Genomic DNA, 25,551 nt, shown 5'->3' on the forward strand with positions numbered 1-25,551 from the left:
GTGTGTGTGTGTGTGTGTGTGTGTGTGTGTGTGCGTGTGTGTTACTGTGTTATATCTCTAGAAAGGTGATGATGGAGCATTAATTGCCAGATGTGTTTTAAATCTGATCCTTTTCCTGCCTTTGTTTGAAAATCGCTGGCACTAAATAAATAACAAAAAATGATGAGAAAAAATCAGCATCCACTTCTGGCCTTTGTAACACTTGCATCCTCCTCGGTTTAGATTCAAGAAGAAACTGCGTCTTTTCTCTCTCTTTCCTGCTCTTGCACCCACTCACCGAGGGAAACATGTTGTCTGTTGTATAAGGGCTCATGCTGCTTGGAAGAGCACACGACATAGACTCGGTGACTAATGTTTGTTTACCTCTGCAGCCTTGAGAATTTTTAGTTTTTCCTCAAGCCTCCAAGACATTATGCAACAACTGATGATGCACGCTGCATCCATACACTAAAGGTCAGACTCACTGGCGAGAGACTATCGACTGTAGCGACTCGTTTACTTTTGCTCCGCTTACCTGCTTTCTTTCTGCCTGCCAGGCTCAGTTAATTTACCCAAGGAAAGCAGTGTGCATCCTCTGGGTCAGGTCAACAGGTGCTTTTAATGCTTCTTGGACCACTGTGCAACAGCTGTGCTTCATCTTTATGCCTTTAGTCTGCTGTGCCTTTTCCTCCTTTTGACCTTTGAGGATATCTTGACCTGCTATGATAGACTGGCAGGAAATGGTGTCTGCCTTTTTATAGATTTCTGCTATTTTGATTTGTGGCCACACTTAAATGTTTCTGACCAGACAAGTAAACCAAATGAATACAAAAAGCTGTTCTCAAATAAGTAAAAAAAGTAAAAAATAAAATAAAATCATAATTGTCCCCTTAATATGGTGGTTGTGCCACCCTTGGTAACAACACTCTAGGCTTTGCTATGAATCTTTTACATCACTTTGGCTCAAACTTCTTTGCAGAATTGCTTCAATTCAGCCTCATGTAAGTGTATTTTAAATATAAAAGATTTGTTCAAGGCTAGGCAGAGGTATTTCAATTAGATTTAAGCTCAGACTTTGATTAGGCCTTTCCAAGCTGTTAATTCAGAGGTGTACTTATTGGTGTGCTTCTGATCATCGTCTTGCTGCATAACCCAGAGACAGTTGAGCGTAATGTGACGAACTGACAGTTTGACATCAGTTATGCCAAGTCGTCCAGTGCCTTTTTGTAGTAGTAGTACTTTTGTAGCAGAATGTCATGCATTTCTATTAACAGGTAATTTATACATTTAATGGGAATAACGTCTATTTGTCTTAGAATATTTAGAATATACATAAAAACCTAACTATTGATTTTCTACGTGCATTTGACCTGCCATGTCATTGCAGTTGTTTTCTAGCTTAACATAAAAGAGGAATTTCAGCTTTTGTGATTCACTTTTTCTACAAATGCAGTTTCATATAAACACAATGATTGCTTTAATTTCATTTTTTCTGGATCACTTGATTTCTTAATTTCAGAGCTTGTAAACTAAGGATAATTCCAATGCCCCAATCTAATTATGTATATACTAAGCAATTCAGCCTGCATGCACATAGACAGCTATTAAAATAGTTTTCTCCTGAAACGCTCATTACCCAGAAAAACGGATTTACCTCAGCCTTCTGGGTTTCTATTTAAGCACCTTTTCTTTTATTCTAATTGGATTTTTTTTGTTCCTGTAGTCCTGTCTACCTGGTCTGTAATGATTTAGGCACATGCCTTTCTTTAATACAGTTCCTAGCAATTATTACTGTCTTAAAGAATGTTCTCTTCAGTGCAGTAGATTTGAAATAAAGAACATATGGCTTTACTTGTACCACCAATCACAAAAGAGACGACTTCAGGTATGTCAAAAACTGTTTCTATTAAGGCAGTAAATGGAGAGACACGCATTTTTATTTATTTATTTTTTTATTTAAAATGTTTGCCTCAATTTTGGTTGACAAATTGAGAAAAACACAGGCTTTTTGTTTCTTCGCTCAAACGGTACAAAAATAAAAGGATTGCGCCTCCCAGTGCAGATGGATAATGACACATAACACACTGTGAAAGCATCCCTAAAGCTTCCTCTAAATGTCTGTTTTCATCCACACAATGGAAAACTGGAGGCAGCTGCAGAGGAATGCTGCAGAGATTAACTTAGTTACAGTGACGACCACTTAAAGCATCTCAGGGATGGAGAAAGGGTTTTTGTCAGTGTTAGTTTGTCCAAGTACGTTGGAGCTTGTTAAAGAGCTTTTTGACAATCAGCAGGTTTCAAAACATCACTGCTGTGTGGACAGGTTTTTTTTTTTTCTAGTGGCAGTGTGACAAAATATAGGCAAACTTGTTGTGGGGACTCCGCAGTGTCTGCAAATGTGGACAAATCTTGACTGGTTAAAATCACACCTGCAACCTGTGATTAGGTCATGTATTACAGTTTTTCTAAAGATCTTTGCATAAGCACCTTGTCTTTATTAACAGTTATCATGCTGGTAGATGCTCCTGCCAGTCCATGCCTGGTCTACAGTTCCAGGCTGCAACTAAATGTGCTAATTTCTAAATCCAGTATGTTTCACGTGAAGTTGTAGCATTTTATTTTTCCTGTTTCACAAGGAATCAAAATTCCTCTTTTTACCATTTTGCCAAACAAAAACGGTGCATGCCATCTCTTCTCTTATTTTTGTCTAGTTTGCTCACTGGTAGTACGTTTATTTATTTTTGATGTATCAAACACTTGTGAAATTCTGAATGCAAGGTTCTTTTTTCTTTAAATGGTAAGCAAATAGACTAGTCTGTTGTGAACTTAATACAGTCTCGTGATATAGACTGCACTGCTTATAACTTTGGTACTTTAGAGCAAAGTGTCAGCAAGACACTCTGGACTTTTTTCAAAACAGAGAAACCTTTGGTAAAAGTACTTAGGATATTGCAAATATGCATTGTGGTGAAAACCAGTAAAAGAAACTGGTTTCTCTAAACCTTTATTCCCCATTGCCTGGGGAAAATGTATAACGTCTTTTTTCTGCAAATTTTTCTTGCCTATTTTTACTATATGCGCAAAAAGTGGAACGATAAAATCTCGTAGTAGTTCTCTCAAAATATAAATTAAGCTCCGCTATGTAGCTTTTTCAGGGTTCTTATATACGTTTGTATTTCAGCACCGCTTAATTCGATTTGCCAAGATGTTGTGTGTCACATTTGATGGATTTTGGACAAGTTCTTTACCTTCAGCTCAAAACCTGCCAAGCCCCCTGAGCTTCAACACAGATCAGATACACTCTCTTCCCTCTGACAGCTCAAATACAGCAGCATGTTGTTAGAGCTCAGTAAGGAGCTGCCCCTCGGTTGTTGGCTTCTCACACCATCTGTGTGCTGCTTGAGTGTGACTGTATGTCTGCAAGGGTGTGAGCTTGTGTGTTTGTGGTAGGTAGTTTATCTTTTCTCTCCTGAGCTCTGGCCAATGATATTTACCTGACAGTAGCATAACCTGAGTGAAGTCATGAACTGACCAATGCTGGAGTTCTCCAGCAATGTAACTGTAAATCACCCTTAGAGATTTGTGTAAACCTTAAAATGATGTAGTTCTAGCATTTACATTTTATAGCACATTTAAAACCAGTTTGATTGGCTATAAAGTATAAATAACATTCAGTAAATTAACAATGCATATAAACTAACATTTTTAGTTGAAATAAATAAAGGTTTCTTACACTCTCTGGAATGAAATGGGGCTTTTAATGTTTTCTGCAACTCTAGAAGCAGACAGGAGACTGTTGTACAGATGTGGGTCTGCCACTGAAACACTCTGTCAGCTCTGTTTTTTAGTGTGGATCCAAGATTGGCTAATAGCAACTGATTTGTTGACCCCAGAGCTCTAACCGGAGTGTGAGGGTGCAAACAGCCTGACGGTTAATCTGGTGCTGCACCTTTTGTACTCTAAAAAACAACTTTTTTTGGAAGTTCTATTGGACCAGAAAGCCTATTGATGAGTCACAACCCTATAAACAACCTTTTTTTTTTTACGCTTGTGAAGCTTTGAGATTGGCATTTTGGTCATTTACAAACCAGAAATGCTAATGTTTGAACAGATGAATGAAATAATGTGTGGATTGTGTGGAATTTGGAGGACTAAAGCCCAAATAAGCCGGGAATTATTTTCAAAATGACAACATGTATGTTGATCAGAAAGAGCAAATCTTGTCTATGACACTATAATGCCTCATAAATAATAATGCTTGTTTACTCTGTGTTCAATGAGATTCAAGAACGTTAATGTTTTTCTTCCTTGTCGCACCAAATAACTGCACATATTTTATGTTTTAATTAATTAAAACCCCAAATATTCATCTAAAGATTAACATTAACTCCCCAGACTGCATACCCTTATTTGATTTTTTTTTTTTTACCAAGCCTGCACACTCACTGATGTGGATTTTCATTTAATAGACAACTGCACATCGGCTTCAGAGGGCCATTCACATTAGGATCGAAAAGAGCCTTGAGCCGCAGCCTCGTGCTCTGACTGGAATATCAATCCATCCATTCCTGCTTTGATTCTGCCCTTGCGTCTAAGCCTCATAAGAGCTGTGAGGATGAGCAGACATGAGGAAAACACAAAGGCTTCAGGACAGGAAAGCGAGTTTGAAATATCTGAGCAGGTGTGCTGAGAAATGATTGACATTTGTTTATTTAATGTTGTTGATTACGTGATATTATTTATTTTCTTAATTTTTTGAAACCTGCTGCATTTTAGTTTTAGTTTGTGAATCGGTTTAGCATTCTGTTCATTCTTGCACAATTAGTATTCCAGCTGAGCATTTAAAATCCACTTTTATTAGTCACAGCAGGAAGTAGTCATTTCAAGTTCAAATGCATATTTACCCCTGTGATGTTTGGTGGCAGCAACACATGACATGGTGTTGGAATATGTAAAGACTCGAACTGCATTATGACAAGACCGTTTGATTTAATCCCAAAAGTGTAAAATCAACCCTGTGATTTAAACATCTGTTTTGAATAGTAAATAAATGGTTAAAATTCAAGCTAATTAACAGTTTAAATGAAGGCAAGAGCTCAAATGACACGTACTATTTTACTTTACCACTGTATTTACACAAAAATGTAAAGCACATTTTTATAGTTATGAAATAATTATGGATCACTAACTAAGTATGCAGTATAAAATTAAATAAACTGACTCTACTATTGATTATACAATGGGCCTTTTAGTTGGAGTTTACCTTTGAGGGAAGTTCAAGCTTCTTTTTTTTTTTCTCCTCAGACACTAGCAACGTGAGGAGACACAACAGGGTGTGTTTCCCGTCTCAGCTGGTCCTTGACGTTGGTTTGGTGTATAATAGTCCTAAGAGTGCAGATAATTTGAGGTTTCAGAATAACTATTATCTGAGGGTTGTTCACCATGCAGAGTGTTTCCAAAGTGGAAGTAGAAGGCCAGATGGAAAAGTTTTGCAAGGAAGAAGGTTCTTATTCAGTTTTTCTTTCATTCAACTCTTTGATCCAGACAGTAAAAAGCACGTCAGCAGCAAAGGTACGTGAGGCTTTATTGAACTAGTTTCACATACTGAGCAGGTTTAACTACATGTATTTGTACAAAACACCAAGAAAAATATCAATCAAAGCAGTCCTGCTATCACTCATTGAAAGATTTTTAAATTCTTGTAAATGTATTTAAACTCTTTAAGTCTGCAGTGATCATTTAATGATAGTTTCCATTCATTTACATTGTGCGTCTTCTGTCATTTCACAATAAGACACATATTCACATTAGTCAGACCCCATGCACTGTTTTCTGCATGATTGTCCCACAGTGTTTGATTACCTGCCTTATTTTGGGTTTTTAGATGTAAGGAGTCTTTGTGAGAGAGACAAAGTACTACCTCTTTTTGCCTCCTTTTGAAATTATTCCCATAATAAACACCATCACCCACTTTAACAAAGTACCTTACAAACGTTAGTAAAGTAATGTTCACTTGAATCTCAACACAGAACATGATTAATAATTGCTAATAGCATGGTTTTAGGGCTGTTGAGCTGTATAAGCTGATAAAAAAAAAGAAAAAGTCAAGACACAGGCCACTGATGGCTACATAAGTGGTTTGCTGTGCAAGGAGCTGGCGTCTCGGTAACAAATAAAGAGGTTTATAAGAGTTGGCAGCAAGTAATGTGTTTGAGTCAAAACTGTGAGTGAAGGCGATCAGGTGTAGAGACACACTACACAACATTGCCACTTGACTAAGGATACATCTACACAGCAGGCAAATGTGATTCATGCCGTTTTCTGTTTTTTTTTTGGCCCATATTTGACTTTTTTATTCAAGTCTAAGTGCCTCAATTCTAAACTTTTCACGGCCCAAAAATTCCAATTTGTGCCACTTTCATATTTGGGTCTGTAGTCAGAATGGTCATGTTTTATTTTATCCAATGTTCACAAAATTGGCATGAGACATGCTTCATAATTCTCCACTAGTAGAAGCAAGGCGCATTAGATCTGGATGTAAACAAAAGCAGAAGCGTCGATGACACTTTGGAAGGAGCTAATCAATGGAAAGACAACAAAGTACTTTTTTCCACCGCAAAAAGGCCAAGTGTTTCACTTGCTCTGCCATTTTGCTGTACCTTAGTTAAGTAATCAGAAAGCAACAAATAAAACGGCCAAAACTCTGCCGAGACTAATCTCAAGACAGAAAAAGCCAAGTTTCCTTGAAAGGTTGGCTTATCAAGATAAATGATTGGTATTTCAAAAGCTTTAACCTGAACTGTCGGAAACAAAAGTGGATAATATCATACAGCAGAACCTAGTATCCCATTCAGTGGGGAAAAGAAATGAATCCATGAAAATGATAGAAAGCTTTGGGACCAAGAGCCAAAATGGAAACAGAGAGCAAATCTAACTGCTCTCAAGCTTTCGCTGGCAGGATGTGAGCAGAGATTGATCCTTTTATTTCTTTCTTAGAAGCAGCAAAAATCATTTCCTCTTTTCTGCACAGTTTAGTAAATGCAAACTAAATCTCAAACAAGATAAAAAATTTATCATAGCAAGGGGATCGTAGTAGTTGTTCTTTTGGAAAAAGGCTCAGCATAAAAAAGGTTACATAAAAATATGAATGAACATGAATGAGATACTTAATGTTAAGTGCGTCCCACAAGGCAATGAGCAATTTAGCTATCATGCGTCATTGTGTCCTGCTGTGAGATGATTGCAAACATGAGACCTTGAAGAGGGAAGTGTGCTGACCTCAATCACTCCAACACCTTATAAAGAAATACGGTGACTGCTTGCATATTAGGAATTAATTTTTGTCTCTCGAGGGACTTCTGTTGTCCCGTCTCTGCCCTCGAGTCTACAATGAAATCTTGATCTCTTAATGAGGCTTTGCTGTTCATCTCCTCCTACACAACCCCGCTGTTGCAGTCTCCGCTTTGTGTTCTTTTTTCCTAAAGAGGTTTACCATGAAATCTGGATCTCTGTCCCCACCTGCCCCTTCCCCCAAGGAACTTCCTTACTGTAGGAGGATGTGTGAGTGGAAATCTGTCTTTCTTGCTCGTCTCTCCTTCCCTGGTTCACTGTGCTCACTGAGGATGGTGGGTGGGTGTGCTAAGATGGCAGGAGAACTGAAATGGAACTCCCAGATCTTACCGCCTACATGCCGTTCTCTCATAAAAGCATCATTTCTTTTTAGTCTGGCTATCTGCCTTCTCCATGTCAGCACGGTTGTCAGGCTTTGTGTGATCTGCTGTGACTCATTCATCGTTCTTGAGAGTACTGATGCTGCTCTCCTTTATTTGCAGATCCATTGGGGAAAGTATTTTGCTGTTGCTTTTAGCTTGATGTATCCTTTCCTCAAAGGGTTAATGACTTCATTTGGTTTCCTTGAGCATATTTTCTGAAAAATAGTTGTTGGCAATAAAGTGTGGGAATGGGAGTTCATCCTGTGGTTTAATGGAATAAATTCCTCCATGAGGGAGGAAGGAGGGCTAAACAAAAATAAACATATTTTTCAGTAATGTGATGCACCTACTGCCAACTTTACAGTGCAATTCTCGACTGCTGGTTGTAGTGGGTTACTACGGAGTCTTTATACATCTTAATAGAAATTTGCATTGCAAAAAGTTATGAAAAAGGAAATTCAAATCATAAGCTTGGTGTGCTTTGGTTTACATTAACAAATTTAATATTGATTGCAGTATGGATGCCAAAATGCTCATGTACCTTTAGATCGTTGAAATTAAATTGAAAAAATTAAATGGTGGAAGCAGAATTTAGCTGACCTATTTTGACTCTTGTTTTTGTGGCAATACATAATGTGATAAGGTAAAAAAAAATTCTGGATTCACATCCCAAAGATACAGTTTATGTCTCGACTTGATCACCTCGGCATCTCAAATGCTTAAAGTAGCTGTCACTAGGGGCAGACCATTTTAGTGCAGTTTATTTTTACCACGCCATAATGATAATTATTATGAGAATTGCAATTTAGTGATGAAAATCAAATCTGAAAATGTTTGAGAATCTCAAAATGTGACTGTATTATTTATATTGGAAAATATAATTGCTGTGTGCTGTTTATTTGAACAACTACGCCATTTGAATCTGGGTTTTATGTTTTATGAGCAGTTTAATGTTTGTAGGGCTCTGACTGAGTGAAGTAAAACAGGTGTTATCAAAAAGACATATCATTTGATAAGAGTTGTAGTCCATGTCATCTATCCTGACAACTTTTTCTACTTAATTAAGCTGAAAAATATTTTACCACTTGGGGGCACACAAGAAATGTGTATGGAGCAATTAACTTTCATACCAAAATGGCTAAAGGAGAAAAACTGAGCCGGCAACACCTCAGAAAACGTTACATACTGCTTTGATTCAAGATCATTCTGTACATTTTGCACCCTATACCAATGCACAAATAATCCATATAGAAGATCAACATCATAGCAAGTGTACGTACTCTATAGATGAGACAGGACTTGATGTTTCACAAAAACATAAAAAGAAAAAGTATGACAGAAACTTAACAATATGCTTTGATAAAGTATCTTTCAAAGAAGAAACCCGTCTATCTTAAAGCTTATGTGCTCTAATGCCTAAGGCACAGTTGTCAAGCAGTAGTCCTCGAGGACCAGAGTCCTACTACTTTAAGATGTGTCTCTGCTTCAACACACCTAAATCAAATGAGTAAGTCATTAGCAGAGCTCTGTGCAACTTCACAGTCGCGGAGACAATTCAACATTTAATAAAGGTGAATTGGACCAGGGGCAGAGTTCTAAAAGTTGCAGGATACTGGCTCTTGAGGATTTTAGTTTTACGCCCCTGGGTTACCAAGCATGCACAGACGGAAATGCACCTTACTTTATTTTAGTACACAATGTATTCCTGGGATGTCTTTAAACAACGTCAGACCTTGTGATGACAACCTTTCATCTTCCACGAAATTAAAGTGACTTCTCATATTTGCTAAATACTTTACCTTTTCAACAAATAAATGGTTGTATTGTCTTTACCCCCCCCCCCCCTTCTGGAAACCTTCCATCTGGACTGTCAAAGCAGAAAAATAACAGAATTTATTGTGGTTGACCCGTGTCAAATAATCTCTCTTTACAGCGACAGATAATTCTCCTTGTGTATTTTCATATCCCTTGGTGTTTAGATGCAGATGGGCAGGATGATCAACACTTTTGTATTCTGTGAAAATTTCTACAAGCCTCGTTTACAGATGTGATTTTTTGTTAACTGTCCCATAGCTCTCACCAAGCTGTTGACTTTGCAGTATTTTAAATGATCAAGTTAAAAATGAACTTAAATTGTAATGTAAATTATTGTAAATAGGCCACCTGTCTAAGGTGTATCCCTCTTCTAAGTTCTGGTAGACAGGGACAGGAATTTGTGATAACATATTTTGTTTTTTATTTTTCCATTCCACACAATAATACTTTTGTTTTATGTTTAGCTACCTTCCTGTATTTCTAAATCATCAATTTAAACCTATTGGCATGGATATGATACCTGATATTTACAGTGGTGGACTAATGCTTTCACTTTTTTTTTTTTTTTTTTTTTTTTTTTTTTTTTTTATTGACCATGGCCATTTCCTGCCTGACTACATTCACCCTCTCCATAAACATGCAGAAAAGTTTTTACATACTGTTCCAAAGTTTCTCACATCACTGCAAAAGATCATGATTATAATGAAGCTTATATGACTCATTGTCAGGATTTGCATATCTGCATTACAAAAATACTTTTTTTTCCCCAACAAAGATTGTTTTTTTATAAGCCCACTGAGGATAATCCTGCTATCAACCATTACACCTACTTTGATTTAAGGTCAACAAAATAAGCTTAAAATGCAGTAATTATACAATGTTGTTGGTAAGGCATCATAAGTAATGTGAACCCATTATGTGAGACAGTGTGTATTTCTGAGTCAGTCACCAGTTTGTCAGTGAGCACATTCAGCCTATTATTATCCAATTCCTTACAGCTCTTAAACACATAAAGATACACAAACAAATGTGATCTTTCTGTCTGTAGATATGTGGTTATGTTGAGGTTTACCAGTTAAACATCACATTACATGCAGACAAAGTCAAGGATCTGTTTTCTCTTATTTTTTTCACCCTCTTGGCAACAACTCTATCTTTATAGAAAACAGAGAATTGTTTAAGATCATTTCTGCACTTTTGCACTCGAGGAATAATAAACAGAACACGACTTTAAACTTAATGTTCTATTTAGCCTCAGATGTCAGACTGAATGGGTCAAAGTGTAGAAATTGACTATCCGGTCACCCAACCAATCATTTTGCCAGTGAAGGATAAGGTTTTTATTATATTGATGTAAAATTGTTCTGTGTTGTTTTAGGGCAAGAACCAATGAATATTAAGTGTCTCCGGTGTAGTAAAGTGATTGTTGTCAATATGAGCTGCACTGCAGCACAAAACCCCCTGGAGGTTTTTTTTCCCCCATTTTGCTTATCTCCCTCAGTGGATCATTGGCTCAAACTTGAGTTTGTCACATGAGGTTATTGTTGCGTAGTAAGAACCAAGTGAAAATGCTGTGTTCATCAAAATGACAGCCTGATCTGTAATTTCTTTACTTTTGTTCTTGTTTAAGCCATCTACCTCTAACCTAATGATAATTTAGGCAATGACAGACCACAAAACTCAAGAGGTAAACCAGTTCAATGGCGATATGCACAAAACATACAGAACGCCGTTGATTAGATATCCTTAATTTCTTGATGGGGAAGAGATTACAGTAAGACAGTATTGCAATAACAATATCGACTACAATCAGTCCACATTTTCAAGTCTATTTTTCTGTCTTTGTTTCCACCACACTTTGTAAGCTCAAGCATCTCTGCCAAAAAACATACATGAAATAAGGGCATTAAAGGTACTAAAAATTTATCCTACAGGAAAAAAATGTATTGTTGACATGGTAGATATCCAACAAAATATTGCAACCTTTTAGGTATTACTCATATGCCCACCAGGTAAGTACAGCAATTTAAATGGGAACATTTTCTTTTTTCTAAACTTAAACAAGCAATTATTTTAAACATGGAATACATTTCCTCCAACACTGAAGTTGGAATAAATGCATCAATTTAAAATATTTGATACCCTCGCTACAGTTGGATCAATAGTTGATGTTTTTGTATAGTAAAGAAAACATCTTGATACTATACGCCTCTGCCGTTTCCCCTGGGTTTGTCAGATGTGCTCCTGTGTGATTTTTGTGACTTGGTTGTCTAGGTTGATGTTAATGGATATGGTGAAATCTGTCTGGTCCAGTCATCAGGAGCTTAATGATTTGCTCTTTTCTTGTCCTCAACCTGGTCTGTCAGGTTACAGATTTGGATCTCTCCGTCATGTGTCATCGGACAACAGATAAGGGCTTAGTTTCAGAGCTAGACGGATTAAAAGATGGTATCATGCTTGCGCTTAGAAGTGTAAGCCTTCTGGTTTTCTTAAAGCTTACTTATTTTTGGTTTATGTCCAAGGTTGTTGCCAGGCTCTTTGGCTGGAACTGAGTTTATAAAATAATCTTATTTAATCTGTTTCAACCTAAAACTTTCAGCTACCATCTGTGTCTGTCAGTTTTCCTTAACAGAAACTATGTCCTCTTTTTTTTTCAGCTTCTCGAAGGCAGCTTCACTTCCCAAGTCAGCCATGAAGTCGATGGACTGATCTTCCAGCCGTGTGGGGTAAGTCACCATCCATGTTTGGCAGCTTGTCATTTGTCAACACACAAGTTGAATGTCTTCTGCTGATTTTTCTCACTTCGGGCTTCTACATGAGTATCAGACAGCTTGTCATTACCAGCAGCTATTTGTCACTTTCTGCACCTGGGCTAGTCCCTATGTCATTGCAGAGGAAAACCACACTCTTGCCACCTTCACATACACGGACCTCTATGTGAGACATTAAATCAGAGATATGGAGGTTTGTTACGATGGAAGTGACCTTGACGGAAAGTCTGATTTACTTTGTTTTAGAACAGCAGAAAATCACTTTTATCTCCTGACAGTAATGCTATTGCACTGTTCTTCCACTGCGATGGACCTGGGGGCCTATATTTCTTTGTGCAACACATGAATAAATCTGCATAACATTAGTGAAAGAAGGAGCTGAAGTGAGTTTTTTTGCACACTATCCTCTGCTTCACCTTCTGAGTTTTATAGTTTTACCTTGATGTTAATCAGCTCTATACTGTCTCTTGTATACTTTGAATGCTGCAGTAAAGTTCAATTTACTTGGTCATTTGCTTCAATCTACAGTGGTTTAATTATGACACTTTATAGGTGAGAGAACATGTAAATCTCTTTTATAAGCTGACATCATTTTCTGAACTCTTAATTAATTGTCTTTGATATATTTGCCAAAGTACCAAAGCCTTCTGAAATCTTTATGGCTTCTTCCTATGTTGCCATTTATAAGATCCATCTATCCATCTATTTATAAATACATGCATACATCCATGCATAATACGCTCAAGCTTAGATGAGCTGATCCAACTCCTTCACTCCAATGTTTGCAAAAGGGATTGGTTTGAAACTATTAATATGATATATGATATAGTTATATATTAATAAGCATTGATGAGACCCAGGGTTCCCGAACTAGATACCCTCCTCTCCACAACTTCAGACCACCTCAGCAATTGTGCAATGGTTAAGACCTCATGCACATTTCCATAGCGAAGCTTTTAAAATCTGTGATTCAGTCCAGACTTCTGATTAAACTATCCATTGTTAGGTGTTCATAGTAGTTATGGTGCATGTTGTTTTCATAAACTATAAAGGTAGCAAAGCTATTTGCATCAGGATATAATATTCAGCCTACCAGTTCAACCAGTTAGAAAAGCTTTGCTTAATGCTGAATCATGAAATGTTGTTTTTTTTTCCTGCATTGTTAGAAAAAAAGTCTTGACAAAATACTATAAGGACATAAACAGAATAGAAAAATAGTGTATCAGAGCATGTACAAAAGTATACATACACTTCTTTACTGTTATATAAACCTAGCTTAAATTTGAGTTGGTCATAAACAATGAAAATAGGACAAGAAATGTCTCGTATGAATCAAGTCCAGTAGATTTCCAATTAAGCAACCCATACTGTATGAATAACTGGAGCAATGTATTCAGAGTCTGGACTATTGCTTCTCTGACCGAGGGAATGTCGAACATCTCGACATTGAGTAATCTATAGGACTTTAGCACATTTAGGGAATTTCAATCAGCTCTTTTGATTGAAATTCAACAGATGCTTTTTAGCATTTTTTTTAAATTACTGCCCTTATTTGTCTCCCTGGTTTCCCCTGGAATCAGATCATCATTAGATCGTAGCATGATGATTACCACTGCACTTTCACTTCCTGCTGTTACGTGCCATGGAAAGGATTAAGTAGCAATCAAACAAGCAATTAAAGCTTCTCTGCAACTTGTGCCATATGGAGACTGTTCACTCATAAGCATAGCTTTTTGAAATGTACTAATAATTATTTTAAAAATGCAGAGCAAGCAAGCTGCATCTTAAATCATACATAACTGTAAACAGGATAGTTAGGAATATGAGACCTTAAACTATTGCCAGAAGGGGTTTCTTGCTTAGAGATTTGAAATTCAGACTAAAAGATATAGAAAGTACGATCTACTAATAGGGGTTTAATAAGATTTTGTGGGCCGCCGCCCAAGATTTCATAATGTAATTACAGCACAGTATTTCTCATCAAAATCTTGGCTGATTTCTTTCTTTTTTTATAAATGTCACACAAGCAATCTTTGCCTCCAATGTGAATTAAACTACAAGAAACTCACACCTTCCTGAGGTTTTTGTATATAGTCCTTTTCACTGCAGACATGAGTCACATTAAATTATTTAAAAAAATAAAATATATAAGTCCAAGACCATGGTTCTCCACTGTGAAAAGGTGGACTACACCGTCTTGGTTCAGGGTTAGTCTCTGCCACAAGCAGAGGAGTTTAAATATCTCGGTGTTGTCTTCACAAGAGATGGGATAAAACGGGAGCTTGACAGACGGATTGGATTTTCATCTGCAGTGATGTGGAATATGCTCCAGTCTGTCGTGGTGAAGAAAAAGCTTAGCCAAAAAAGCAAACCTCTCTCCTTCTTTTAGAGATTTTCCAAGCACATTCCACTGGGACTAGGGAAAAACCCAGAACTCACTGGATGGACTGTATATTTCACCTGGGAACAGAAACCCCCAGGACCTGGAGCGTCTCGCTGGGGTTTCCTCCTGGACCTGTTGCCTCCACAACCTGAGCTCAGATACGCAAAAGACAGAAAACATATAACATCTGTGATTTTTAAAGACGTTATTAGGGATTCATTTCAGATCTAGAAAATGGCAGTGTTTCTTCTCACATTCTGTGGCTGTACTTCTTGAAATTTCAGCCTGATTTGGTTATGTTACTTATTTTACAACTCAACTTTGTGAGTTTTATTTGGTTTTCAGAGATTTAGTGGGTAATTATTGCTGTCATTTTGGGTTTCACAGCGAGGTAGCAACAGTTCTCGGGAGAGCCGTGCAATGAAAGTCAGCCAAAGCTTGCTTACCCATCTGCATTTTTTGTCCACTATAACAGAGAGACCATCTGCGTTTGCCTCTCCCCCAGGCTCTTTAACTAATACCACAGTCAGGCTCAATATACATCTCAGTTCTGCAACTCCTGATGCTCTGTTGTCAGTTTGGTCAAATATAACGTTTTCCCTTTTTTTACTGCTGCGTTTTGATTGGTTTGTTGTGTCCGTTCCCCCACATGAAGAAAGCCAATTAGATTTGGTTCTGTTATTTCCACAGTTGATTACATTCTAAAAGTGTAAGATTATGGGTGTTTAATTTAGCTGTAAATTGTTTGGCATTATGTCTAAGAGAAAAAGTTTTGGAGAGTGCACAGAATGTTCAAGTTGTTTACAATCCTGGGAAGAAAGCAGAATTGGATTTAGAGCAGTACCATGTTGTTTGTTGCCTCTGATGTGATTTTGTGTTGTCCTCTGTAACCTCTGAATTTTATAGATCGTAACTAATAGAGCCAGAGACAAGGCTCTCCAAAGAGTGCCAGGCTGTTAAATGTTAGAATGTGTGTCTGAGCATTTACTGAACCTGCAGTTAAAATGGCAACATCATCATCAGCATCCCGGTTAGGGATTAGGAATTTGCTGTCAAACAGAGTTTTCGGATTAGCTGCGGCAGCTTTGTTTCAGCGACCTGAAATGATTGCTGTTCGTCAAACGGGAGCGGAACAGGCAAGGGCAACAAGGCAGACATTCTGTCGATGAGAAATCTGATTGCATAGACAGGCTGTTGTTCAGACAAGTCAATTTTGCTGTCAGGTGCCTTTTATCATTCCCCTGATATTATTCTCGACTTTGAATTGGACAGAAGTCCTTTTATCTCACTGCAAGGCTGTGGCTATTTCTCTCTTCATCTGAGAAATTAGTGCCATTTGGCCATTGTTCAGACTCCCCACTAAGAAGTTCATAATCACAATGATTACTGATTAAATCCTAATCATTATAAAGTTTCATGCAAACCATAAAAAAAAGACAGATGGTTGGGTCTGGACCTGAAAACCTTGAAGGAATAATAATACTGAATAGACCTCTACCTGTAAAATACGGTCATGGACAAAAGAAACTTGTCAAATTCAAATATTGAAACAGTGACAATTTTCTAGTAGTTTTTAATTCTTAAACTTAAAGATGGTAGCTCCTCAAACCACCTTTAGCAGCAGGAACTTGAATTATTTTCTGTATGACTTTATGAAACATGTAGAGATCATTTGGGCTCAATCTTCGTTATAATCATAATTCTTTCATTTCAATTCACCTCAGCTCTCGTAAGGTCCAACCTCAGCACTTCAGTTCAGTTTAGCTCTGGACTTAGAGTTTTTTTCTTAACAGAACCAGATTTCTCCTGCCCATTCAGTGATTGAATGGACAGAAGTTCGTCCAAAGTGCTTACATGTAAGTCACGTGTAGTTTAATTTATTTAAATAAATAAATGTCGGCATCACATCTATACACCATTCTATCTACATATTGACACACAATTCTATCTATCGTATTTTCCGGACTATAAGGCGCACCGGATTATAAGGCGCATAGAATAGACGCTACAGTAGAGGCTGGAGTTTCGTTATGCATCCACTAGATGGAGCTGCACTAAAGGATAAATGTCTAACGCCACTTTGTTTACATAAAGAATTTCAACAAAACAGTCCGACTCCGGTCGGTGAGGAGAGCCTTTCGCGACTGGGCCGGGGCGTGGCTGGATGATGGTCACCCTTCTCCGTTCGCGCACAGCATGTTGGTGGAGAACGTGGTGCTAAATGACCTGCAGACGCCTGATTCTAGACGGTCGGTAGGTAGATAGGTCAGTCAAACTTTATTAACAAGCCAGCATTCTGACAACTATCCCAGCATGCACCGCATGCTTCTTCTACGGGCGAAAATGAAGTTGGCGGCTGCTTACCGTAGTTGCTAGACCTGTTGTGGCTCAATATTGGTCGATATATAAGGCGCACCGGATTATAAGGCGCACTGTCGGCTTTTGAGGAAATTGAAGGTTTTTAGGTGCGCCTTAGTGTGGAAAGTACGGTACATATCTTAGCACCATTCGTGCTTTAATCAGATCACCAGTGTTTGCATATAAGGGTCTAACCCTTTGTAAAACAGACTTATTTTTATGACTCCTTGTTGAAAGAAATTGCCTTGATATGCCACCTTATGTAAATAAGTCGTTTTTGAATCATTCAGAGCAGTGGGAGCTAGAATATTGGTTTTTAGGGAGCTCTTAGTGCTACCCCCTAGTGTGAGCATTTGATGTTCAGCATTTGGCAGCACATTTCTCCTGTGGGGGATTCCAGAGCTCTACAGTGTTGGCCTCTTTTGTAAGATATGATGTCCGCTGCTTTCATTTGTTGAGTTTAATCAGTCTTATAGGCCAGAGACACATTGGCTCTTGTGCTTTAGTGCCGTCTCATTTTCACACAAGTGTCACCCAGGGGTAAGTTACCACCCACAGATAAGCCAATATGCATTTCTGTCATCATACCTGTTGTAGATGTTACCAGTAAAGAATGTTTTAATTTGAATTTGAGCTTTATTCAGAGTACATTTAAAATGTGAGTAACTTATACATCATCAAATATTAGATGTTGAATTGCTTAGCAATTTTGCAGATAATTACTGTACATGTGAGACAAACTATAACATTTTCAGAACAAAAACTTACAGTTTAATCATTGCAAAAATATTAATATATACGACTCAAGTAATCCAAGGCATTTCAGTTGCATCATTAAGATGTAAAAAATAGCCCTTCGACAGTTTGGGGACTTATAATGTTTGTATTTTGTGTATTTAGGCTTTATGTATGTTTTCATGTAGACACTGCAGTGCTCCTTGTTGAGTTGGGGTGAACTGTTTTTGTTTACTTTTCTTGGTGTTTACATAAAGTTCTGAAAATCAATAAAAAAATAATTAAAAAGATGCAAAATGTAGGCACTTGTTCACTGGAGGACACACAGAAAATGAGAACTAATGAGAATATGTATGGCATGCAACGAAGCTAAGGAGCATTACATAATTCAGATGGTTACACATTTCCATGGTTGAGTACTGAAAATAGCACTTTGAGATTTCTGCAAAGAAACAGGTTATGTAATCAAATATTATTAAAGCAAAATTTGCCCTCATTGATTAAATTGTTTCTTCAAGCTTTGAGGGCTGGTCTTCCACATTAAGTTGAAAAGAAGGAGAGAGTTATTTTGATTAAATGTTTCCAGAAAAGTATGTAACCCTGATAAACGGAGAAAGAATTTGGAAAAATATTTGATGCTGAGGCTTGATGGAGTCCAACATGAGTAATTTAGCATGACATAATAAATCCTTGATTATTCCAATTTTATTGGTGTTATCCATTTATGTACCAGCTCTCCCTCATTTTGTAACAATGTTTAATCAGGCTATGTTCACAGATGATTATAATACTGGCACTTGCTTATGGTAATTGCATAATAATTGATAGTGACTCTTAGTTTGCTTAATTGGTAATCTTGATCATTGTAAAGTAAGAACATTCTCTCTTTCACTAAAAAGAAATGTATTACTTTGTGTTTTTCTCTAAAAATATAATTTTGTATATATTTGCTTCTTCCCAAGTAAATTTGAAAACTACATGTTTGTGCCTAAATTACTGTTTATAATATAATTGCATTATTGATGTTGCAAAACATGATTGTGGTGGACTCTTGAAGATTTGGTAAACTGTACAATTTCAAGGGCATTAAATCCATACTGTGCATCCCAGTAATGTTTCAGGAATTGAATAAGCTTTTCCTACCCTTGGTCCTTGTACCTGAGATATATTGACTGAGATAAAAAAATAAAAATAAAAACATCACCATAGACAAAGTGATGCACATGTGTGTCTGTAAAAGAACCAGCAAATTTATTTATTGAAAAATTACTATATTAGAATAAAGAGGAAACAAAAGACAGGGCACCGATTCTTATAAATGTATGAGGCACTATTCTTTAAAAGTCATTCATTTTTACCTCTTTTCACGGCTATTACAACAATTTGATATTGTTTTTTTTATCACTTTCACCTTTAGCTGTTAATAATATGTAGAGCCTCAAGTCTTTGATTTTTGTTCCTCCTTAAATCCTCACACTTGTGTGGTGTTAATCTCTTCTGTTGTGAATGGGATTTAGGCTGGTCTCGAGGTTAATCTCAGCAGGGGGTTCTTGAAATGAATGTCCATTATTATGGGTACAAAGGTTACCTCCACAGCGGCAGTTGCTGGATGCTATCTCGCCAAACACATGGTGTCCTTGAAATGTGTTTTCTTTGTTTCAGCAGCATTGAATAAGTTCTGAATTGATAAGACAACCCTTGCTGCAGATGATGAAACTGCTTCTAAGAACTGTCCAGATGGTAATCTCAGTGTAAAGACTTGAAAGAAGAATGTTTGCTTTCTTGTTTTTGGCAGATCATTTAAACTGTGCAATAGAAAATCTCAGTAAGCATCCACGCTGTGATATGTTTGCTGCTGGTGATTAGATTATTTGACAAATGTAGTTGTTTTTTTATGTAGGTGACCACATCACTTGGTTAATGTGCATTTTTCTTGGCTTAGATATCTCTTACACCTGATTTACCTCATGGTTTACTCATTAGGTTTTCTTTTTCTCCATGTTCTCTTACTTGTTTATCACAAGATATAGCTGTTTTGCTGCACCAGGGTGCACCAGAACCTTGGCTCAAAGGCCCCCATGGTGCCAGTGGGGTTCTCAAATAAACCCTATACAGCGTCTGGGCTGAAACTGAGGAACTGCTCGTCTCCTAGGAACAGATTTATTGGACTTTTGCTGCCTTTTGTGTGTAATCCACAGCCCTCTTGAACATTAAGTCTGCCCTGCAGCAAAAGCTGCTATTGAAATGAGGCTTAAAAAATATATTTTAATCAAAGGACTTGCAGTAAGCCCTCTGGAAAACTTGTTTTGCTCCTATGTAATCAGCAATTCTATGAATCTTTTGTCGATTAAAATTGCTTAATAATGTAATAGGGAACATATTTTTTATGCGTCAGCTTTTTTCCATCAATCATGCCGTCTAATATTTATGGATTACGGTTTCAGATGTTGCCTGAATGAAATAAGCTTTCTATAGCTGTGAGTTTCTTCATTGATTTGGTTTAATAGACTTTGAATTTCTCAGAAAATGCAAATTATCTCTAACAAAAGTGAATTAAAAGCTCAATATTTAACATGCATCTGCATTTTGTTGATGGTAATATTTATTTGACCTTAAGAAGGGTTTGCAAAAACAGTGAGCTGTTTCAGGGAAAGAACAAGCATGCTCTCTGAATATAACTAGTCTTGTAATATCCTGGCAATATTACAAGACTAGTTATTTTAGTCTTTGCATGAAGGCAAATGTACTATAAAACACCATAAAGATACCTCAGAGATGTGCCACTTCTACTCAAATGTTGTTGCAATTCCCCTAAAATAGCTTTGCATCATTTATGTAATGCACGCACACACACTATCGACACCAGTAAAAATTCACTCACCGCTGCATGTTCAATGCTTGGTACCTGACATAGCAGGGGACTCTGCCTTACTGTTAAATTTAGCTAATGATCGTTTGAACCCCTTTTCCTTTTTATTTTTGCTGTTTCCTTTTTAGTGGACTCGCCGCATTGAGTCCTCCTTCATCTAACTCTGTCTTCTGCATCCTCTGTTCTCATTCTAACATCCTTCTACCAATATTCCCAGTGCTCTTCTGTACAGGTCCAAGCCGTCTCAGACTGACCTGTCTAACTTTATCTCCCAGTCGTTTAACCTGCGCTGTACCTCTGGTGACCTCATTGTTAATCCTGTCTGTCCTTGTCACTCCCAAGGAGAACCTCAGCATCTTCAGCTCCTCCACTTCCAGTTCTGTCTCCCATCTAGATTATTTGAACCCCTAACAGCAATAATAGATTGTGTAAAGAACATTGACCTTTTAACCTCATATATTCAGGTGATAATTATTAATTGGAGGGAAAAAGAAGCACAGTAGCATACTGTAAAGTTTGTTCTTTTTATCCTAATACACATACGATGTATAACAGGCCACATTAAAAGCAACATATAGTTTATAGATCTTCATTGATGTGACAAAATGTACTTCATTTAATATCATTTAGACTTCTGTAAAATATCCTATTAGATTAACCCACATATACGGCAGTTGAAGCCATTGATAGCAAAACCTCTCATATCAGTCCTTGCAGCACTGAACACTTTGTTGTTATTATTTGGGCAGTTTACTCTAACAGTTATTCATATTTTCTTTTTATGAATTTTTCAGAAATGTTTAAGCTCAACATTCTGATTCATTAAGTTGAATCAGTGCAATGAATAATGATTTGTCAGCCATAGAAAGTATGTTAACACCAATAAGGTGATTCCATAGAGCTGGAACCTTTGCATGCATTAGATGATCTGAAGAATTATGTGTAAGAGCTTCAAGATTCTTCACAGATACTGTTTATCTTCAGAATGTATTAAATGAGACTTGCAATCTTTAAAGATTGCAAGTTTGGATTTGGATTACATGTATTTGCCTTTTTCTAAAAATTGCCTTCTGACATTTTAATCTCTGCACTGAATACTGCAGAGCAAACAAAAAAAACTGATGTGAATATTCTCCAGCTTTTTGTTTATTCATTTGTCTCTTTTTAAATCAATAAAAGCTAAATTTCCCCCAGAGGAAACATTGATTGTGTTAGATCAATTACACCTCTCCCTTTCTCAACTTTAAAAAGAAATTCACATCACTGTTGGGGGGGAATGTTTGATAACTTGTTTATGATCTTGTCCCTCCCTGTGTTCTCATTTGTCTCTTTTACCTGGCTTTTTTCTCACCTCCAGAGGTTGCAACTCAGGTGAGTTGATGTTGGATAGTGATGAAAAAAAAACAAAAAACTGCAGACTACTTATTGGTCAGGCAAAATCCAAGCTGAGGTTGTAACTCTTAACATTTTTGCAGAGCCTTAGCTCTTGAAAACGCCCCTGTTGTTTTTATATATTTATTTATTCATTTTTGCACAAATTGCACAAACAATTCCACCTTTATAGCACTGCTGTTCAGCTATAGCTCCTCTGATGATGCCCCTGCTGCAGCTTTTCAGTCATACTCTTTCCGTGATGAGAGGTGCTGGGCCATTAGCGTTTGTGTAGGCAGTACAGTGATGTTCTCTGTGGTGTCGTATTGGATGTATTTGGATTTGTTTTTTCTATAGATGTCGCTTTTTGAATCAAAATACTATGTGATATTTTTATTGCTGTAAATTCAATATTTATCTTGATCCAAAAGGTTTTAGAGCTCGGCTGGTGTCGATTTTTTATGCTAACACAGTAAGACCTCCTTTGCCACCTACTATCACCTCATGCTGGATTCTGTGAAAGCTTTTACTATGAAAATATTGAACTTGACACAAGTTGTCAGTTCATTGATGCACTTTTATTTCCGTATTGCTTATTTCAATAGAGATGGAAAAAGGTTGAAGAAATGTTGTAGCCTGGTATGTTATTTGAAATACATAAACCCAGTTAGGACAGCCAATCAGATAAGTAATAGTTCCTGGGACCAGTGGTGTGTTTGGTCTTTCAGTATTGTTAACTTCAGCATTATTGTAAAACTAACTAAAATCAAACTGCATTACATGTCTTGTAACTTCTTTGTTTTTAATCCCTTATAAGGGTAATTTTTTTTTTATTGTTGACTATCACTACTTTTTGTTATTCTTACATTAAGTATCAAACAGATTTCATATTGTCACTTTCCTAAAATATATAGTTTTTATTTTGCCAAATGCATGTGATATTTTTGCCAAAACAACTGTTGGCAAAAAATTATTTATGCCATTATTTTTGGAAGGTGATGATATTTGACTCAAACATCAGATACGCTTGTCATACATTTACGTTATTTTTCTATGAAAGATTATTTGGACTTTTGTAAAATAAAAGGAAAAACAATAATTGAAGGATGACTAATCAATAATTTCTGAGGGTTTTTTTGTTTTGTTTAACAAATATTATACTGTACAGTGTCAGGGAAAATCTCTGTTTTAATATTGGAAATGTATGTCTCTTATCATGAAAGATTTAGGAATTGCTAATTCAAGATTTCAAAACCAGATTTTATCCCAGTTTTTTTCTTGTAAATATGTTAAATGATTCTCAACATTTAGAGTTCTTTGGCAGAAATGTGCTTTTCTAAGCCCAAGTGTCTTTACTTTATCTACAACCAGCCTAATAACCCATCATATTTTGCTTTTAGAAGTGAAATAAGACATTTGCTAATGTATTATCTGGATGCTTCCATTTTTTTCCCCTCACACTCTGAAAGTCAAAGCCTCTGACATTCTGATTTGAAACAGCAGGTAATTTCTATGCAGTGGCACCTCATTACTTGAAAATGAATGTGATAGACGAGAGATATGCTCCTGAAGGCAAGGTCGACACAGACAGTCTGTTGTTCGCTTCAGTAATAAACGTTTTTTATATGCAATCATTTATTGACTAGACCAACAATAATAATGAAAGAGCAAGTGCATCAGGCAACACATTTTCATTTAGAAATGAATTTGAAGGCTGTCTGTTGATTCTACCTGCAGTCTGATAGGCCTTTCATAAAGTTGTTGCCATGGTTCCTCTGGCATGGACTCATTTTGAGAAAATATCACTTTAGTTTAAAATGGTAGCGCACAGATTTTAGCACGCAGGGTTGGGGACAAACCTTAATGGATCGTCTGGTACTTTTAGTTTATGCTGTTGACAACCTTTAAATATGCTTTGAGTTTGTGGGGCTCTTTATTTGCATCACATTGTGTGATTTGAATTTGAAATGCTACATAGCCTCCATGTAAAGCATTGAAAGTGTCGAAGCTTACAGAAATTTTGATTTGATGGCATCAACTAGCTATAAAAAGAAGACGGTTGCATGTTTACCACCGAGTTGCATCACCTCATATATTCAGAATAGTGTTTGGCAGCTGATTTTCCAAATGATTCAACTTTTCTACTTCTATTCATTATATTCAGCTCAGCAGTTTGAGGCATTCTTTGTATTTTTTTTTTCTTGTTGTTGTACAAAGTACTGTCAATTTTGCATCACTGTTACTAATCAGAGGTGTTTAATTCATTTGCCGATACAGAATCCCAGTCATATGCTAAAAAAATGAATGCTTGAAAGATCCCTTTCAAACATAATTTATTTCAGTGTTTTTGAATTCAGGGTTTGCTCATAAACTCTTGGGCATAGAATCATACATTTTAATTTTAATCTCTAGGTAAATTGATTTTACTTGCTTTAGGGAAAGTTGTGTGAAAGTGCCTTGAGTTGTATATAATCCAGAAAACGCAACAATTCACAAAATCCAGTTTTCTGTGTTTCTTCTGCCTAACTTTCCACCCGCTTTCCACAGGGGTGCACGAGGGCCGAGTCTAGACCCTCTTTACTTTTTCATGCGCTGTGACAGTTCAGGTCCTCCTGAGGAATCCTGTCTGTTTTCTCACACGTTCCCTCGCAGGAGACTTCTGTTACCTGGCAACCTGACAGTGACAGAATTTGGTCATCTGTTCCCGCCTCCACCCGTCGTCATGCCTTTACATTCCTCATGTTTCAGTGCGCTTGATTCACGTCCTTCGAAATGTCAGGCGCACATGAATAATCCAAGCGGCAGAAGGAAGGATCCGGTTTCGTACTGTACGCTGGTGCACGGTGAAACATAGTTGTGATGTAAAACCTGGAGTCAGGGTGAATCATTGTGCATAAATATTTGTATTCATCTATTTCAGCCAGATATTACGCCGACTGGACTTGTTAGTAGAGAGTCCGTTTCATAGGGGTTTTCTTTAACTTTTGCCCCCCAGAAAAAGTTCTTCACCGTGTTGATGTGTCAAATTGTCGCTGATGTTTTCTGGAAAATCAAATCCGTTCTACGGTGTTAAATTTGCTGTCCTTTCCACAGAGGTACAAAGCTGGGAGATGTGACGACATCCTCAAGTGGAAGCCCCCCAACCTCAACTCTGTGGACTTTCGCCTCAAGATCACCAAAGTCGGAGGAGAGGGGTGAGTGGCTGTTGCCAGGACAACGCTCTGCCTGACAAATCCAATAGCACCTATCATTTCGTTACACAACAGGGTGTGCACACCGAGAAAGCTACTCTAACATGCACACATATATTAAAAGCTGTGGATACAGCTGTCCTAAAACCACGTTAAATTTCTCTGACGTTAAAACTTTCTTTTTCATTTCATGTCCTTTCTTCCCCCTTGGGGTTTAATTTCTTCCGCTGCAGTACAGCCACACTCTGGCAAAGATAACTTCTGTCTCCATCGTTGCCTGTGTGCACCCGTTTGCTATCTTGTGTCGGGCACTTTTTACTTTGCTGTACAAGCTTTGTCCTTCTGGTTCTTTCAGTTTTGTGTGACA

The 25,551-nt window shown here is 37.2% G+C and overlaps 1 protein-coding gene across 1 annotated transcript in view; it reads left to right on the forward strand.

Moving 5' to 3' along the window:
• Nucleotides 1-25,551, forward strand: part of rngtt (RNA guanylyltransferase and 5'-phosphatase) — an 88,245-nt gene that overhangs the window by 43,172 nt on the left and 19,522 nt on the right. Inside the window, exons 12-13 of the mRNA XM_008397448.2 lie at nt 12,164-12,232; nt 25,087-25,187. Coding sequence (XP_008395670.1) covers nt 12,164-12,232; nt 25,087-25,187 — 170 coding nt within the window. The remainder of the gene's footprint in view (nt 1-12,163; nt 12,233-25,086; nt 25,188-25,551) is intronic.

The sequence above is a fragment of the Poecilia reticulata genome, linkage group LG21 (genome assembly GCF_000633615.1).
Source record: "Poecilia reticulata strain Guanapo linkage group LG21, Guppy_female_1.0+MT, whole genome shotgun sequence".
Lineage (NCBI taxonomy): Eukaryota > Metazoa > Chordata > Actinopteri > Cyprinodontiformes > Poeciliidae > Poecilia > Poecilia reticulata.